The sequence below is a fragment of the Aulonocara stuartgranti genome (genome assembly GCF_965226115.1).
Source record: "Aulonocara stuartgranti genome assembly, chromosome: 16".
In the NCBI taxonomy this organism is placed as follows: Eukaryota; Metazoa; Chordata; class Actinopteri; order Cichliformes; family Cichlidae; genus Aulonocara; species Aulonocara stuartgranti.
In genome coordinates this window covers 737,501-755,910 of record NC_138952.1, presented here as the reverse complement: position 1 = coordinate 755,910, position 18,410 = coordinate 737,501, and the positions used below count along the sequence as shown (strand labels likewise).

The 18,410-nt window shown below is 50.4% G+C and overlaps 2 protein-coding genes across 3 annotated transcripts in view; both read right to left on the bottom strand.

Annotated features, from left to right (window-relative positions):
- Positions 1-1,611: 1,611 nt before the first annotated feature.
- LOC309691298 (uncharacterized protein) lies at positions 1,612-8,669 on the bottom strand. The gene is made up of 2 exons (XM_082508929.1): positions 8,567-8,669; positions 1,612-2,359 (listed from the first exon to the last, which is right to left on the bottom strand). The coding sequence occupies exons 1-2, from the start codon at positions 8,634-8,636 to the stop codon at positions 2,103-2,105; spliced, it is 327 nt and encodes a 108-aa protein (XP_082365055.1). The 5' UTR covers positions 8,637-8,669; the 3' UTR covers positions 1,612-2,102.
- Positions 8,670-9,856: 1,187 nt separating this feature from the next.
- Positions 9,857-18,410, bottom strand: part of rrp1 (ribosomal RNA processing 1) — a 13,486-nt gene continuing 4,932 nt past the window's right edge. For both annotated transcript variants that reach the window (XM_082509174.1, XM_082509175.1), the window contains exons 6-17: positions 17,236-17,297; positions 17,029-17,158; positions 16,803-16,867; positions 16,489-16,685; positions 15,975-16,081; positions 15,746-15,843; positions 15,563-15,582; positions 15,339-15,467; positions 12,468-13,441; positions 12,228-12,395; positions 11,977-12,043; positions 9,857-10,186 (exon numbers count right to left, since the gene is read on the bottom strand). In XM_082509174.1, coding sequence (XP_082365300.1) covers positions 9,975-10,186; positions 11,977-12,043; positions 12,228-12,395; positions 12,468-13,441; positions 15,339-15,467; positions 15,563-15,582; positions 15,746-15,843; positions 15,975-16,081; positions 16,489-16,685; positions 16,803-16,867; positions 17,029-17,158; positions 17,236-17,297 — 2,229 coding nt within the window. In that variant the 3' untranslated portion in view covers positions 9,857-9,974. The remainder of the gene's footprint in view (positions 10,187-11,976; positions 12,044-12,227; positions 12,396-12,467; positions 13,442-15,338; positions 15,468-15,562; positions 15,583-15,745; positions 15,844-15,974; positions 16,082-16,488; positions 16,686-16,802; positions 16,868-17,028; positions 17,159-17,235; positions 17,298-18,410) is intronic.

Genomic DNA, 18,410 nt, shown 5'->3' with positions numbered 1-18,410 from the left:
TGAACACAGAACCAGCCCATCCACAGCAGGTAAACAAGGAGGACCTTCAGCTGATCATCTGCTGTTCACTGAAGCCTCCTCAGAAATGCTCTGAGTAAGGACGTCTGTGAGGAAGACATCCTTACTGAAGGCAAACAGATGAGTCCAGATCACAGCTGTGTGCACTCACTGCTCACTTACGCAGCACACAGTGGGGACATGTTCACAGAGACTTGTGGGGATGATGTGGACGCTTGCTGATGTGTTCTTATTCTGTGTTTTGAAAAGACACGATTATTCCTTCCAGGTGAGTTAGAGCTCATCCTAAGATTAAACCATGAGTGACTGAATCTGTAGGAATCCTGTTTTTAAACACGTACGCCGTCTGACCTCGCCGTGCTGCTGAGGAACACCAAGCCTGGTCCAGAGTGAGAACCACAGCAGCATCCAGACTGTGAGCCAGCTGATGTTCAGTTCATTCAGCCGCAAACATAACGAGCACATTGGCATCGAGCGGGGGTCACGTGGAAAAGCCTTCTGCTCCGTAAGAAGCAGTAAGTCTCATGGAAATCTGCTGTGTTTCTTTCCAGCCACAGCACGTAGCAGCCATGACTCAGTACTTGCTGAGGTGTCCTGTCTGCAGCCGAGCATAGCTACGTCTAAAGATACGACTCGTGACTTTAGGAAAAGCACTCGCACACATGAAGTCAGTCTTATTACAGGTCAGACTGTGGAGCTTAACGCCCACCAGCCACGCTCATGTCTCGCACAGCTTTCTCGCTTCCATGTTGACAAAACCATGATGGTTTATTTTATCACCCTGTCATTTTTCTTTGGTGTCACAGTTTGGATATTTATCGGTAAAGAAAAGAAACTCAGTCCAACGGGCCGACAGAGGAACCACAGCAGGCAGGTGCAGCTGGTCCGTTTCAGTTTTTCCTTCTGGTCCCAAAACGTAAAACAGCACGTTTAAAAATGGCTTTGTTGTAGCCGCCGTTACTGAGACGGACGAATGAACGTTGTGTTTGTGTGTAGCTGTACTGAGAGTGTGTATGTGAGGATTCACAGCTGCAGAACAAAGCTACCTCCATGTAGAAATAAAGTAACCTGAGGCTGAAAATGACACCAGAACTGGACTGAAGGTCAGAGGAACAGGTGTGATGGAGAGATGGATCCACATCATGGTCAGTGTGTACGAGGAGGTCAGGAGGAGGTCCAGCAGTGAGCGTCTGCAGCCATCTGTGAAGCACGGTGGAGGCTGTGTCATGGTTTCAGGTTCTTTGATAAACTGATGAATTACAGAGTCTGATCCACCACGCAGGAACATCTGGAAACATCTGACTGGCAGCAGCTTCATTTTTCAGCATCATAGTGATGCCAAACACAAAGCACACATCAGTGATGGATGCGCCTCCTCAGAGCTCAGCTCCACTGAAGCAGTGTGGGATCATCCTGACAGAGAACACAAGCAACCCTAACCTCTGTCTCTCTTCCACAGCATGTCTTTATCCTGTCTTCCTTCTCTCACCCCAACCGGTCGCAGCAGATGGCCCCGCCCCTCCCTGAGCCTGGTTCTGCTGGAGGTTTCTTCCTGTTAAAAGGGAGTTTTTCCTTTCCACTGTCGCCAAAGTGCTTGCTCATAGGGGGTCATATGATTGTTGGGTTTTTCTCTGTATCTATGAAGCGCCTTGAGGCGACTTTTGTTGTGATTTGGCGCTATATAAATAAAATTGAATTGAATTGAAAGGCAGAAACATCCAAAGAAGAGCTTTGACTGTCCTTCAGGAAGCCTGGAGAACAGTTCCTGAAGATCCTCACAGAAACTGCAGCCTCGTATTTTTACCTGCTGACGCTCCATGAACATGTCAGCACACAGAGCTCCACTGAACACAAACACAGAGATCCAACAAACCACTGAAGTAAGGTCTTTGATTTTGTGACGCGTCTGGCAGGTGGTTGCACCATGTTGGTGTTCACTGATTGGCTGGTTTCTCCAGCCTGTGCTGAGCTTCACGTCTCGCCTGCAGAGGCCTCTGATCCATCCAGCTGCAGGAAACTGAAAACAACGTTTCAGACAGAAAAACTCGACGGCCTGAATCGAGCACGGGGACCGACTCCATCACCTACACCTGCTCCTCCACCTTGTTGGGGTCCACGTCAGCGGCTGGTACCACCTGCATGGGCTTGCAGCAGCCGTTGCAGATGTACTTGAGGAAGCAGAGGTACGCACTGCCGGACATGATCACCGTGATGATGATGATGATGGTGGCGCCAAAGGCCGGGGAGATGGCGTCTTCCAGGACGGACTTGAGGCCTCCCACGGTGATCCCACCGTTCCCGCTGCCAAGAAGACTCTGATCAGGCTCGGTCATCCCCTGACCTGAAACAGATAGAAGAGGTCAAAGGTCAGAGGTCGTCTTGTGGCGGTACCATCATCTGTTCAGGAGTTCATCCAGACTTAAACCTTTAATGACAGCAGGTGATTTGCACACCTCCAACAGCGTCACTGTTGGTTTGTCTGCAGGCCGTCTCACCTCACACCTGCTCGCCATAACACGGCGTCTGTAGCTGCAGGCGGGGCTCTTCTGTTGTATGACCGCGGTAACACAGAGCTGCTCAATGAACCACAGGTGAGAACCTTCTGTTGTCTGTACTGAGCTTTAAAGAGGAAACACTGAACACATCGAGGCTAATTTACCCCACTGAGCTCTGACTCTGACACACATGTAACTGCTGTGAAGCTGGATTTAACAAATAACAGCTTAAAGTTATAAAAACATGTTTCTGTCAGTACGAACGTGACGTCAGGTGGTTGGTTGGCTGCAGCAAACAGCCTCTCCTCTACACTGTCCTTTACAAACACCAACATCACGGCTAACAGCTGGATTTCCTGTTTCAGTGCAGCTAGCCAAACAGCCACTTCCTGCTACAGACACAGACAGTAAAGTGGACAGTATGTCCACAGTATGTCCTGGTTTCACATAAACTCACTGCTGCAGCACTACAGTGATCCCCTCACACTGATGTTTAGCTTTAATGTCCCTATTTTCCTCTGAGGTATCGATCCTGTCACTAGTTAGCTAACATAAACTAATGTGAGTCTGTTAGCCTCAACCAACCAATCACATGACGTCACGCTCGTACTGACAGAAGATGGTGCTGAACATGACCCGGTGTGTCAGGATCAGTGGGGTAAACATGTTCAGTGTTTCATGTCCTCTTTAACGAGCAAAAAGAGCTCCCAGCTGTGAAGCACTGCACAGAGCAAACAGACAGTAAAAAGCACAGAAATCTATTATTTTCTTTCTCAACTTCTAAAAGTTTAACTTAAGGAGGCAGAACGATTGTTTAAGGGGGCGTTGCCCCTTCTTGCCCCAGCATAAAGCCAGCCCTGACTTGGTGTGTGTGTGTTGGGGGAATAAACTGTTCCTCAGGCTGGCAGTGAGCGCCCGGACGCTCTGGTTCCTCTGTGCCAGACGGCAGCAGGGTTAAGAGTGTGTGCGCGGGGTGTGTGTGCGGGGTGTGTGGCATCCTCCACCATGCTGGTGGCTTTGTGGATGCAGTGGGTGTAATAAGTGTCTGTGATGGAGAGAAGAGAGGCTCCAATCACAGACACCGATCACACACGAGGAGCGTTTTTTCTTTTCGTCTCGCGCTGCTTTGAATTCATTTCAGAGACTAACAGCAGCTGTGGGTCTCCCTCACTGACCTGCGACTCACTTTAATGTTCTTGTGTTTTCCTGCCTCTGCGCTAAAATGAAACCACCATAGAAATCAGACATTTCTTTGTTAGCGATCAGATATTCTTTCCTGCTGTGGATGCACACGAATGCATCACAGCACAGCCGTCAGTGACGATAAATGTAATCACGTTAGGACACGCCCCTCCCGATAAAAGCAGAGGCTGTTTGCGGAGCATCACTGAGCAGGAGCAGAGCTCCTCCAGTTCAGAGTGTTGTCCTCCCGGAGCACAGAGTCTGAGCGCTGACCTCAGAGGTTAGAGGCAGCGAGTGAAAAACACTCAGGCCCCGCATGTGACCTCCATCACAGGAACAGCAGTGCAGCGCACAGACTCCACATGATGGGCGACCATTGCTCACCTGTCTGACTACACACCGCTTCAACCAGGATCTTTATTGGACCCACCCAACCAACACATCCACCCACCAACCGTCAATCTAACCATCCATCCATGACATCCAACCAACCTATGGCGCTGTTTGTGCCACTATTCTGAGCACACGTGAAAGAAATTCGAGTGAATAAAATTCATTGCTGCATGCAAACAATGTATTTCAGTGTTTGCTATCACACAGACACACAGACACACACACACACACACACACACACAGACACACACACACACACAGACACACAGACAGACACACACACACACACACACAGACAGACACAGACACACACACACACACACAGACAGACACACACACACACACAAACACAGACACACACACACACAAACACAGACACACACACACACACACAGACACACAGACACACACACACACACAGACACACACACACACACACACACAGACACACACACACAGACACACACCAGCCTCTCTCATTCAGTTTTTGTATTTGCTCTGCTCAGATCTCTGCGGACCTGCTCGCAACGTCTCTGCTCCTGCGTGTTCAACTTTTTCTGTGCAGCGTTATATTTGTGCCACAAAACAGACTCGGATGCAAAAATTCTGATTGGCTGTTTTGGTCTCCAATCAGCTCGCTAGCCGCTGTAGCTAAATCCAGGCAAATAGAGTAATATATCAAACTCCGCCACTACCTTGTTTGAGTTTTGGACTAAATGCATTCTGGGATATTTGCCCATTTTTTTAACGTGCGCTCAGAAGAGTTGCCATACCAACCATCCAACATCTACTTTTCATTTTCAAAGCTCCAAAAGACTCAAAAACAGCTAAAACAAAAGTATTTTTTCTTTGTTCTTTCTGTGCTGTGACTGTTTCAGCCTGAGCTTTAATAACAGAGGAAATGATGAGCGATGGGTGGAGGAGGTGGAGCTGCCTGTGGATGAAGTCTGATACCATCTTTCATTAGACTGTCCACGGCTGGTGGACCAGAGATAGTTTCTGATAAGACGTCTGGCGCTGGCACACTGATTATCTTCAAAGAAGCTTCCTGCACATCTCTGGATTTGTCTCGGTTATCTGTGACGGACAGACATCGTCTCCCCTCGTGGGACAAAACAAACAGAACTTTTATGAAAATGGTTGGCAGAGACGCAGAGACCCGGTCATGTGATCTTCCTGCTGAGATCGGGTGGAAAGGAAAATACTAATCCTGCCTCGAGGTTCAGATTCATCTGTTCTCCTCATTAACAGAAAAGCCGCCCACAGGCAGCAGGTCCTCTGTGCACGCAGACAAAAAGCTGCTGCCTCGTTAAATTCATCCTGTGATTACCGCTGCCCTTCACACCCTGTCCTAATGAGCAGGCGGAGGCTGAGAGACGACGCAAGGCTGGAAACTCATGTGCAATCCAGTCATGTCCTGGACTCATGCGCTGATCCACACTTTAAACAAGGAACAGAGCCTGAAGCAAGCTGGGACCAAACACCACTCGCAGGAAATGTTTCCACATTCATGATCCGGATGTGTGAATTTCTGGAAGGACTTTTTCCTCATTCTGAACCAGGACAAACTGGATGTTTGTACTCCTGCTTCAGTAATAATCCCCATAATGTGAAAGATAAAGGCCATCCTTACTGCTTCCACTCAGGTTAACATCAGCCAGCTGCTGTTAATGCACCGATGAATGACCAGCAGCAGTGTGAGGACCTCTGTTGCAGCAGGACTTCTGTCTGCAGGTCTGCAGCATTCAGGGATGTTAGCATGATGCTACAATCCTCCCAGGAGTTTACATCCCTGCAGATTCACCATCTCGTCTCCACCTCAAACTCTACAGGCCTCAGTTAGCAGGTTAAAGGTCAAAGTTCAGCACAGACTGAACAAGTATGGCTGTTTGGAAGTGCTCTTCACACGGGAGCTCAGCTCTGCAAAGGTGCAGCTAAACAAAGACTTCTGGAACAGACGAGACCGAACAGCTCATACAGCCGTCAGCCCGGCGGAGGAGGGACGATGATCCAGTCAGAGTATTCTGCCGTCTGTCGACCAATCACCGGACAAAGAACCCGAGCACAGCAGCATGCATGAAGCGGAGCTCAGAGAGCCGTGCATAACGAATGCTGCAAAGCACAAAGAGCTGAGGCAACGCTGTGAAGGAGAGTGCAGCAGAGTCATGTGACAGACTGATGACATCACACTGAAGCATCACTGCCACTTCCTGCTGCTGGATCGTGAGGTGGCTGTAATCACTTTTAGCTGCTGAAACATTTTCAGTTTCTTCCTGTGAAACGCGTCAATAAATAACGTGCATTTATTTCTTATAGAATATTATATGAACACTTTCGGATCACCTGACCTTTTCCTGGCTCTTTATTGGGCTGTTCTCACTGAGCTGTGGTGTAAAGTGGGTTTTTAAAGCAGTCACATTACAGGCTGATGCTGCTGGAGCACACCGCTCAGGTGTGTGACTCTAACCTTTAACCTTTACCACTCACAGATATGTGAGGTCAGCAGATGGAGGAGGAGCTGAACGCTCAGCGCAGACTGAAGCGTCCTTCGAGCAGACGCTGCCCTCCATCAGCGTGATGACATCATGCCTTTCCAGTCCAGCTGTTCACAGAGTGCACTCACAAAGCTTTCAGTGGTAATTATGAGATGTAACGAGTCAGCGATCACAGATCTGCCTCCGTGCTGAGTGTGAACGTGTCACGCAGACTGCTCGGAGGAGAGCAGCCATCACTGCGAGCGCTCAGTCCGCCCGTCATCTCCACAAAGGAGGTGGGGTCAGTGTGGTGGAGATGAAGGTGACGGAGCAGACTGAAGCCTCGTTCGGTTTTTCCTCACGTTGTTTTGTCCCAGTTCTAACGAAGACTTCCCAAAAACAGCAGCCGGTTCCTGAGAGTGGAGCGAGAGTGGAGACTGCGCTGGTGTCACAGATGAAAGGAGCGAGTTATCAGCTCACAGATCCATAGCAGACGTATCCATGGTAACAGGTCAGCTGATGTTAGCTGACATTCATCAGAAGAAATACGTTTGATTTGATTTGATGAGGACGCTGCACAGAACTGACCCCAGCACAGCCTCTCGCCCACGACTCGGGCTCCGTCCTTCACTGATGTGTGTTCTGCATTCTCCACCTCCTCCACCTCCTCCTCTGTGGAACACCATCTTTCACAGCAGTCTGAGCCACACATGTGATTTTCAGCCAGCCTGATAAACTGTGAGGAGACAGCAGATCAGTAAGAGCATCATTACATCTCATTTTCATTCATGTGGACTCTGATCTCAGATCAGCTGCTCTGCACCTGCTGATCCAACAGCAGCTTCATCTCGTCCTCGCTGGAGGACGCGTGAGAGCAGGTACAGGCTGTGGCAGCACATCACATGATCTGGATGTAACTGTGTGTGTGGGAGTTACGCTGATGAGCATCAGCTGGCAGCCTTTAAGCAAACGCAGCAGGTTCAGCTCACTCTGTGAGCATCGACGACCAACCTGGACTCATCGGAACAACAACGTGCTTCCAAAACTGACGCAGTAATGATAATAATAATAATAATAATAATGATAATAATAATAATAATGGATTGCATTTATATAGTGCTTTTCGAGACCCTCAAAGCGCTTTACAATGCACTGTTCAGTCACTCTCACACACTGGTGGAGGCAGCTACAGGTGTAGCCACAGCTGCCCTGGGGCAGACTGACAGAAGCGAGGCTGCCGTATCGCGCCATCGGCCCCTCTGGCCAACACCAGTAAGCGGCAGGTGAAGTGTCTTGCCCAAGGACACAACGACCAAGACAGAGAGCTGGGGATTGAACCGGCAACCTTCCGATTACAAGACGAACTGCCAACTCTTGAGCCCCGATCGCCCTCCACCCAGTGCCTCCACCCATCCCCATCGAGCCACGGGGCCCAGACAACACCAAAATACACAGATGACATCAGTGTTCACGTCTCACCTGAAAGAAGAACCCAGACTGTCTGCCGGACGCTGGGACAACAACCCCACTTCCTGTGCTGTGAACTCTGACCCCCACAGACAGTCTGACCAAAGCTTTGTGATCATCAGCTGATAACAGGGCTAAAGAAGCGCTCAGACACCAAACACCTGCTGACAGAGACATCGAAAGATTTCACCGGAATCAAAAAGCAGTTTGAGATCCGAGCGAGCATGCTCCCGCCAAAAAACTAAAAGTCACGAAAATATGTGTCATGAGAGCCGCTGTGTCAGGTGTGAAGACCTGATGGTCCACAGCTGAACACAGGACACACCTGAAACACGCGCCTCAGACCCACAGCTGCTTCTAATGTTGTGGCTCTGTGTCTGTCACATCCACGCTGCACACAGAAGCTCCCACCCAGGTCCACCCGCGTCAAACTCAGTGGAACAGCTCCCACGGCGTGTCCACCAAATCTGTGCTCACGTTTCAGAGAACCCTCCTTTCATCAGTAACCCCAGGAGGAGGAGAGCGGGTCATACTCACAGCGCACAGCTGGCAGCGCCACGCTGATGAAGAGGAGCGCTGTCAGCGGGATGAAGCGCTCAGCGCACATTTTACACCTCCTGCACGCGCACCGAGAGCCACGACTTCACGCGCACACAGCTGTCGCGCACACGCGCGCTCTGGTTTCTCAGTAGGACGTCGTCCCGTCGATCCGGTAACAGCCAGACAACAAGCTCCGAAATGCGCCTGCGCACAGAGACAGAGACTGACAGAGGGAGAGAGAGAGGCTGAGAAGGACACACACAGACAGACACACGCACAGACTCGCACACAGACACAGACACGCGCACACAGACACAGACACACACACAGACAGACACACGCACGGACACAGACACACACAGACAGACAGACAGACAGACACACGCACAGACACAGACACGCACAGACACACACGCACGCACGCACACACACACAGACACACACACAGACATATGCGCACAGGTGATGTTCAGGTGAGGAAAGAAGTCTCGAGCTCCATCACAGGTTTGAACAGAGGCTACAGACTGTATATAAAAGATGGAGGCGCACACCTCAACACTGGTTGGTTACTGAAGTTTGAATATTTGTCACACAGCTGTGAGCCAACGAGCTCGCAGTTCCTCTGGTGTCCAGCAGAGGCAGCAGTGAGTCAGGCTCCACACACAGCAGCTGTTTCTGCCAGCAGCACCAAAGCTGTCATTTCTTTAAATTGTGTTAAAATAAAACCTCATTTTGCAAAACCACCAAGTGTCATTTTTCTGACAAAAGCTCACAGAATATAAAAAAACAGGTTTTTATTTTGTTCTGTTTTATATCGTATGTTATTCTTTTGATCTTATTCTTTTGTTTTTCTTAGTTTTTGCTGCGTCTCACTTCACTCTGTGGGACTAATAAAGGTTCATCTGATATTGTTCAAGAATCTGAGCTCGCGGTAACAGCAGCTCGGAAACACTTCGCTCCAGCGGCTGACACTGGATAATTCATTGTAGTTTCATTCAAAACTACAAAAACATCCAGCTCTGAGCTTCCTGTGATGACATCACGACCCGAGCTCAGGACCTGAAGGGTCGTGCTGTCGCCTGTGTGCCGGGCGGTCTGAGGTTAGCACGGCACAGTAAGCAGATCCATTGTTTCTAAGCGGCACAGACGTGATGAACTTCAGCACTCGTGTTGATCCTGACACATCAGCTTTGTGTTTCACAGGACCAGATACGATCATGTCGTGATTGTGTCGAACCTTCCTGAACGGCGTTTTGTCCTTCGATCACACAGAGACGAGTCGCTTACTAAATGTGGAAAAACTGAAGCGAGTAACTTTATTCGAGTCACTCAGATACAAACACAGATGCAAAGAACATAAAACTCCAAAATAAATTTATTTCCTCATCAGTCCGTCACCGAAGGCTCAGAAAAAGTCCGAGGCCACCACTCGTCGTTTGGGCGTGCTCTTTGGGGCGCCGCCCTTCTTTTTGCCGGCTGGTGTCCTTTTCACATTGGCGCTCAGTGGTGTGGGCGGAGCCTTCAACACGCCGAATTTGGGTTTCTGCTGCGGGTCGAAGGGAACTCGTGACGAGCCGTCAGGACTCACCAGCAGGCTGCGATCCGTCTTCTTGAACTCTGCACCAATCAGAGAAAACGAAAAATTACTCCAACAGGAACTCGTGATGAAGACGTGATGAAGCACACAGACCCACAACATGTTAGAGCACAAAACACCATCAGGAGAGCAAACAACAGGTGCACAGGTGAGTGCTGCTGTTCACCGCTGTTACTGAAACGGTCTTTGAAGTGGATCCACCTTTGCTGGACTTCATCACTTAATCAAAAAAACTAATGTGAGAATAATGTGTGTGTGTGTGAGTGAGAGTGTGTGTGTGTGTGAGTGAGTGTGTGAGTGTGAGAGTGTGTGTGTGTGTGTGAGTATGAGAGTGTGTGTGTGTGAGTGTGAGTGAGTGTGAGAGTGTGTGTGTGTGTGAGTGAGAGTGTGTGTGTGTGTGTGAGTGTGTGTGTGTGTGTGAGTGAGTGTGAGAGTGAGTGTGTGAGTGAGTGTGAGTGTGTGTGTGTGTGTGAGTGAGTGTGAGAGTGAGTGTGTGAGTGAGTGTGTGTGTGTGTGTGAGTGAGTGTGAGAGTGAGTGTGAGTGTGCGTGTGTGAGAGTGTGTGAGTGAGAGTGTGTGAGTGAGAGTGTGAGTGAGTGTGAGAGTGTGTGTGTGTGAGTATGAGAGTGTGTGTGTGTGAGTGTGAGTGAGTGTGAGAGTGTGTGTGTGTGAGTGAGTGTGAGAGTGTGTGTGTGTGAGTGTGAGTGAGTGTGAGAGTGTGTGTGTGTGTGTGAGTGTGAGAGTGTGTGTGTGTGAGTGTGAGTGAGTGTGAGAGTGTGTGTGTGTGAGTGTGAGAGTGTGTGTGTGTGAGTGTGAGTGAGTGTGAGAGTGTGTGTGTGTGAGTGTGAGAGTGTGTGTGTGTGAGTGTGAGTGAGTGTGAGAGTGTGTGTGTGTGAGTGTGAGAGTGTGTGTGTGTGAGTGTGAGTGTGTGTGAGTGTGAGAGTGTGTGTGTGTGAGTGTGAGAGTGTGTGTGTGTGAGTGTGTGTGAGTGTGAGAGTGTGTGTGTGTGTGAGTGTGAGAGTGTGTGTGTGAGTGAGTGTGAGGGTGTGTGTGAGTGTGTGTGTGTGAGTGTGTGTGAGAGTGTGTGTGTGTGTGAGTGTGAGAGTGTGTGTGTGTGAGTGTGAGTGAGTGTGAGGGTGTGTGTGAGTGTGAGAGTGTGTGTGTGTGAGTGTGAGAGTGTGTGTGTGTGAGTGTGTGTGAGTGTGAGAGTGTGTGTGTGTGTGAGTGTGAGAGTGTGTGTGTGAGTGAGTGTGAGGGTGTGTGTGAGAGTGTGTGTGTGTGAGTGTGAGAGTGTGTGTGTGTGAGTGTGAGAGTGTGTGTGTGTGAGTGTGTGTGAGTGTGAGAGTGTGTGTGTGTGTGAGTGTGAGAGTGTGTGTGTGAGTGAGTGTGAGGGTGTGTGTGAGTGTGTGTGTGAGAGTGTGTGTGTGTGTGTGTGTGAGAGTGTAAATGTTACAGATGTTGGCAGCTGTTGTGTTTGGGCCTCATGGTTAAAAACAGATATGGTGACGATGACAGAAAGAGGCGCTGCAGGGCTCTAGACGAACTTGTTGCCTGCACTGGTGCGCCCAGATTTTTAACCACATCGCTGAACAGTTTTACACGTGCACTTCAGGCATGATGCGTCTGCTGCTGACCACACGGAGACTTTCAGAGTTGCAGAGACTTTGTTTGTTACTCGAACAGTTGGTCACACCTAAGATTTCTTTAGTTACACCATTGAAAGATTGGGTGGCGCTGTAGAGCCCTGCACTCTGACATGAAGCTGAAAACACCTGAAATCTTAGAACCATGACCTACGCTGAGTTTCTTACCGGCTGTCTTGTTGTTCTTGAGGCCAAAGGTCACCTTCTTGGAGTCCGACTTTGGCGTCTGAAGCTTCTGTGGAAAACGAATCAGGCAGCAGGTGAAACCTCAGCAGTGAGATCAACATGTCTGTGAATTCTTTCATTATTCAGTGTGATGTCACTTCCTGTCTGAGCGGTTGGAGGTCTGGGAGTGGCTCAGAGAGGAAGCAGCTGTGACATCACCGAACTGTTTCCTGTCTGAGGTTCTCTCTGCTCACCTTCCTGCTGGACGCCGGCGTGCCCGGGCTTGCCTTAGTCTTACAGAAGAGCGGCGTTGGTGCTTTGGCGTTGCTCTGAAATGTGATGAAGTCCGACTGTGACCCTCCGGCGCTCTTCCTCTTCTTCTTCTGTGGTGTTTTGTTGCTCGGGGGCGTGGCCACGTCATCCTGAAACAGAACATAAGGTTAGAGAGCGATCACCTCGCGGCTTCTCGACCATGTCTCTCATCAGACACTCACGCTGGTGCGTCGGGGTTTCTTGGTGGCGGTCTCTTCTTCTTCTGCTGCGATGCCGTTCAGGGTCTGCAGCTCGTCGGCCTCGAACTCGAACACCACGGGGATCTTCCTCTTCTTCTTCCTTGCGGGAGTTTCTCTGTCCGAGGACGCCACCGTGTCACCTGCCTTACCCCCAACCTGCGCCTCAGCGGCCTCCTGTGTCACGCTCTTCTTCTTCTTCCCTGGTGTCTTCCTAGCCTCCTTTTGGACCTCTTCCTCTTCTGGAGCTTCTTGCTGATCCTTCTTCTGTGGTGTCTCAGCAGCGGTCACGCCTGTGGTCATTTCCTCTTTTCCTTTTTTCTTCGTCTTCTTCTTGGGGAGCTGTGGCTCCTCAGGTGCCTGCTCTTCATCAGCTGGGACGCTCCTCTTCTTCGCTGGTGTTACAGCGTCACTTCCTGCTGCAGGTGTCTCATCCGACTCGGAGCTCCTCACGCCAACAGGCAGCGCTGCTTCAGCAGCCATCTTCTTCTTCTTCTTCTTCTTAGTAGGAGTCGTAAAGTCGCTCTGAGGCGGCGGCGCGCTCACGTTTTCTCTTGATGCCTCACAGCTTCCTGTATCTGCCGTTACGCCCTCCTTCTTCTCTGATATGGGAGCGCGTGCAGACGAAACCTGCGGCTCTGTTGTGGGAGGAGTCTCTGTGCTTTTCTGTTTCTTCTTCTGTGGTTGGTCCTGGTGGTCAGGTGGCGGCGCTGCCTCAGAGTGGAGGGTTCCTGACGGCGTCCATGCTTCTTCTTCTTGAGCCGTTTGCTTCTGTTCTGGCTGTTCTGTGGTTCCCTCAGCTTTCCTCTTCTTCTTCTTCTTCTTTTTCTTGGCAGGTGTTGCCGTGTCGCTCTGAGGCGCTGCCAGTCCTTCCCTGGATGCTTCACAGCTTCCTGTGCCGGCCTTCACGCCCTTCTTCTTCTTTTTGTCTGCGGCGTCAGCGTCCTCCTCTTCCTCCCCTGAGGAAGCACAAACAGATCATCGCTCGCTGAAAATCATCCGTTATGTTTCACGCCGACTTTCATTTATGATCTAAACTCAGAGCGCGAGCGGCGCTTTGGCAGGGGCCTCGAACCAAACAGGTTATCAGATGACATCACGCTGTGTCTGAGCGCCGCACGTTGGAGGGTTTGAGAAGCTGAGGCTCTGTAACTGACAGACCAGCTCAGTCTTTCTCCTCCACGCTCAGGGCGGGGCTCCCCGGCTACGACCAATCAGCAGGTTTCTGTTCACGTATCTGCTCATCGCAGACATGATGATCACCTGTACCTGCATCGGCTGCAGGTACAGGTGAGCAGAGACGGAAACCTGCAGCTGAGCCTTGCTGAGACGCTTTTTTATCCAACTTGACATCAGCCAAAACAACTGGACCACTGTCACCATGGAAACCAGCTGAACCTAAACTGGATTTAAAGCTTAAAAACGGGAATAGGGATGGGTACTGGTGTCCACCGGTTCTGACATAAACGGTAGTAACCAGACCGAAAAGCAGCGCACATTTCGGTGCTTTATTTCGGTGCTTTTTTTTCCTGAGCTGTGATACACTTTAGATTCTAGCCAATCATTTTACGTTTCCGAGGATAGTAGGCGGGGCCAGGTACGTACGTTCTTTTAGAGCAGAGCTACAGATTAAAAATGCCCAAGGCGAAGCGGTCAAAGTCTGGCTGTACTTCACAGCAAAAGATGCAAACTCAGCAGCAACAAGTGCTTTAAGCTGATACTGTGATACTGTCAAAGGAGGTAACACCTCGAATCTGATGAAACACCTGGCGACGCATAGCGTTTTTTTTTTAAAGCCGAGAAATGCGGCGTATTTGATAGCTTGCTGCCAGACCTCACACCGAGCACATCTACTGCGGGTGTGGTGCCTGTTATCGGACCCGGAGTTAGAACATCCCCCAAAAACCCGAAGAGGAGAGTCCTGGCCCCTAGCCCTGCCAGTGTAGCAGAAATGATGAGGATGATGATGCAGCAGCAGCCGTTCTTCTCTGCGTGAGTAGCTTCATGTTGTTCGTGTGTAATTTACGTTGAGTAGGCTAACCACGTGATTACATTAATGCATGTAAGGTGAACTAGCAAACATCATCATAGCTACATGCGGCTGTCTTCTTGTTTGATGGCAGATACTCCCTTCACCCTGCTAAAAAGGCTAAAATGACCAAAGAAAAAGTGGAAAACAGCTAAACATGAGAGGTTTAGGACAAAGTTTGTGTTCTCCATTCTTTAAGCACCGGCACCGTTTCAAAAGTACCGGTTTGGCACCGGTATTGGATAAAACCTAAACGATACCCATCCCTAGACAGGAACATTTATTTTACTGTCCCCTGATTGGCTTGTTGGCTCAGGTTCAGCACTGAAATCATCTCTGCTCTTAGATCAAACTCCGCCTCTGAGGGACCGTCATACACAGGTGTCCAACATGTGGTCCGGGGACCAGAGCCAGCCCGGTGGACGTTTGTGTGAAACCTGAAGTGAAGCGACTGAAACCTGCCTGCTCAGCTGAAGCAGCGGCAGGAAACATGTGCACCTGTGAGGCCGAGGTCAGCTGACCACCTGCAGCAAAGAAATCCTTCATCAAACCGAAGCAAAAATCAAACAGTTTTCACGTGTTTTTAAATCTCAGCTGGTTTTACTGGTGCAGTCTAAACGAGCTCTGACTCTGCGGCTGCTCACCTGAGGACAGGTGAGCAGGTAATACTGCAACACAGTACTTGCAGGATGTACATAAACAAAACATTGCATCACTTCCTTGTAAATCGTCAGCACCGTGATGATAACGAGTGAAAAGCCGGGTCATCAATGCTTCCTTCACCAGCACCGGCGCCCCCTGCTGGAAGCCACACTTCCTGCTCTCACCTTTCTTTGCTGCCGGCTCCTCCTCCTCCAGGTGACGTCTTCTCTTTTTCATCCTCTTCCTGCTGCCGAACATGTCGTCGTCCTCGTCCGTGGAGACCTCCTCCGGGTACTCGTCCTGAGGAAAGACGCCTGACAGGAGGAGCAGATTGGGGTCAAAGGTCAGAATCTAACTGTGTGTTTGGACGTGTGAAGAAAGGTGGAGGAGCAGTGATGGAGGTTCGTACCTTCACTCAGGTCCCGCAGTCTGAGGGTCAGCACCACCAAAGCAGGCAGAGAAGAAGAACACAGTTACTGTGAGACTGACCAGAGGACACCAACGAAGAAGAAAGCCTGCAGCTTTCTACAAACATTCAACCCTGCAGGCTCCGCCCAGAACAACCGACGGAGCCGGCAGAGGCGCTACTCACGTCTTTATGATCTTGTAGAGTCGCTCTCTGTTGGCTGCTGGCACGCCGCTCCGACCGGAAGCCTCCAACAGTTTGTCCGCCAGTGCAGAGTAATCGAACTACTCCGGGGAGGGGGGGGGGGGGTCAGACAGGAAGTAAAATCTCAGCTAATCAGACTCATGTGTCGCTAACATCACATGTCAATACTTTCAGGTTTTAAAGTTCCTGCAAAACCAGCGCCGGCCTTCACCTGCAGCACCGGCCCAACGTCTTCATCACGCAGTGAGTCCGAGTCCAGGTTCTCCAAGTGAACAAACTCATCATCGTCATCATCAGCTTCCTCGTTGGTTTTGTTTCCTGGAAGAATAAAAAGGACCATCTTTAGAAGAGTTGAGCTCAGACAGAGACCGCAGCCTCCTCCTCGCCACGTTCCTTATCACAGCTAACGTGTTCTCGTGCAGCGGCGCCCTCGTTCGACCGCCTCCTCGTGTGGAGACGGCGTCACTGCCTCGGGCTTCGTTTATGTTATTTTAACACGTTTCTATAAAATCGGAAGAAAGTCTCGCGCTGCCTTCAATCAGCTGACGCCGAAGAGCGGCACGTTAGAAATCATGAAGGTACCGCGGAGCAGAGTTACCAGGGATCAGCACCTGAGAGCAGCGAGGGTGGAGTCACGGACACAGGTAAGCACACCCATCACCTGCTTAACAAAGACCAGCACCAAACGCACGTCTGCACTTCCTGTTTCTCCTCCGCTCACTTACCATTAAGCTGCTTCCTCCCTGCTTCCATCTTCATCGTCTTTTCATCTCCTTCCTCCTCCTCGTCCCCTTCAGACGCCTGTCCCGAGTCCGAGTCCTCAGACGCCCTCACCTCCTTCATCAGGTCATCGATGGCGAAGGGAGCCTGATTGATGATGGTGCTGAAGACGCTGCTGCAGATCCCGCTGAGCAGAGTCCGACTGCGGGGGGCACAGAGGGGGGAGGGGCACCAGCAGAGTTACAGACAGCAGATCCATCAGCTTCCTGCTTTAAAGGGAGCTGTTCACAGAAGCGAGCTGATTGGCTCACAGACTCACTCTTTGGTTCTCGCCGCGGTTCTGCAGAACGGCTCGATGAGGGTCAGGTTCTGATCGGCGGTGAGCTGCGGACAGGAAGCAGAGGTTATTCCCGCTGTTGCCGATTCACTGCACCCCTCTGTGGTCCACGGTGCTATTACAACCAGCAGCTCACAGGCGAGGTCAGAGGTCGTTTCTTTGTTTTAACAGTACAGTGAGTGATGTCACGTTGTGACCTGAGTGTTACCTCTGCCGCTCCCATGACCGCCAGCTCAGTCAGGTAAAGGTCGAGGACGTGGAGCTGCAGGCCGCTCGGCGCCGCGGCGTCGCTCTGCAGCAGCTGAGCCGTCAGCAGCTCCAGGAACTGAGACACGGCGCTGAGGAGACAGGAAACAGTCACAGCCCGCAGAGCCACAGCAAATGACCAGGGAACAAACCTGTGTCCACTCCTTACCTGCTGTCCCAGCTCCGCCTCCTCAGCACCTCGAAGGTCTGCCTGAACACGAAGCGCACCAGCTGACAGAGAGAGCGAGAGAGGTCAGGTTAGACTGCAGGGAGGCATCAGCTGACTGAACACCTGTAAATCAGTCGCCAGTAGGAGTCACTGATTCATCCAATCAGGAGCTAACACGGCACGGAGCGTGGGAATATCGGGAACGTGCGAGACTGCCGTCACTAACCATGTTCCCAACACTCAGGTGAGTCCAGGTGTCGTACCTGAGGATCAGCACGAAGCTTTAACGTGTTCACGTTACTTTGGTTGGTCACACGTGGTTGTTTCAGCGTTTTACACAAGTAAACACCTGACCAATCAGAGCACTGCATCGTCATCTTTTGTTTGTTTGTTTCTTTCCCGCCTGTCCCGTTTGGTTCTTTTTCCATCAGAATTATTGTCTAAAGACGAGGAAAGTTGCCCAACGGATCTACGTTAGCAGATGGACCATCCCAGCCTCGCCGTAATCTATTTGATTCACCTTTTATTGTTTATTTTATTTTCACTTGCTAAATACGGGACAGACTTGACTGGGGAAAGAAAAACAGCGGGGCAGAGGGGCGGGGATAAAGGGCAAAAAACAAAAACCAACTAAATAAGCAGACAAAAAAAATGCATATATCAATCACCTGGATCACCTGCTGAGAAAGAAAAAAGAAAAAATGCAGAAGAGAACAAGAGTAATAGAATAAACAACATCACAATGATATATGGGAATATGACAGTAAATACTAAATGTTAAACATTATTGTGCAGCACATAAGATCAACAGAACACAGTGTGCTTTGAGGTAGGAGCCAAAAAGGGTGTAGTTTGTGGGTGTGATCACCCATGTGTACACCTGTGAGCATGGACGCGCTTGTTTTTTGTTTTTTTAAAAGGTTCCTTCATGTAATGATCTGCTAGAGGGTGTGGGGGGGCCACAGCCCCGTCCTCCAGGGCATGAAGCAGGTATGGAGGAGATCAAAACTCCAGACATCCAGAGGCCCCCAGAACACAAGAGACCAAGGAAGACCAACAGAGGGGCAGCCGCGCCACTGTCCCAGAAAGAGCTGAGGAGAGTCCCAGATGAGGGCTCACTCAGCAGCCGCGGAGCAGAAGCCAGGGGGAGTTGCAGTGACGCGCCCGTGAGCTCC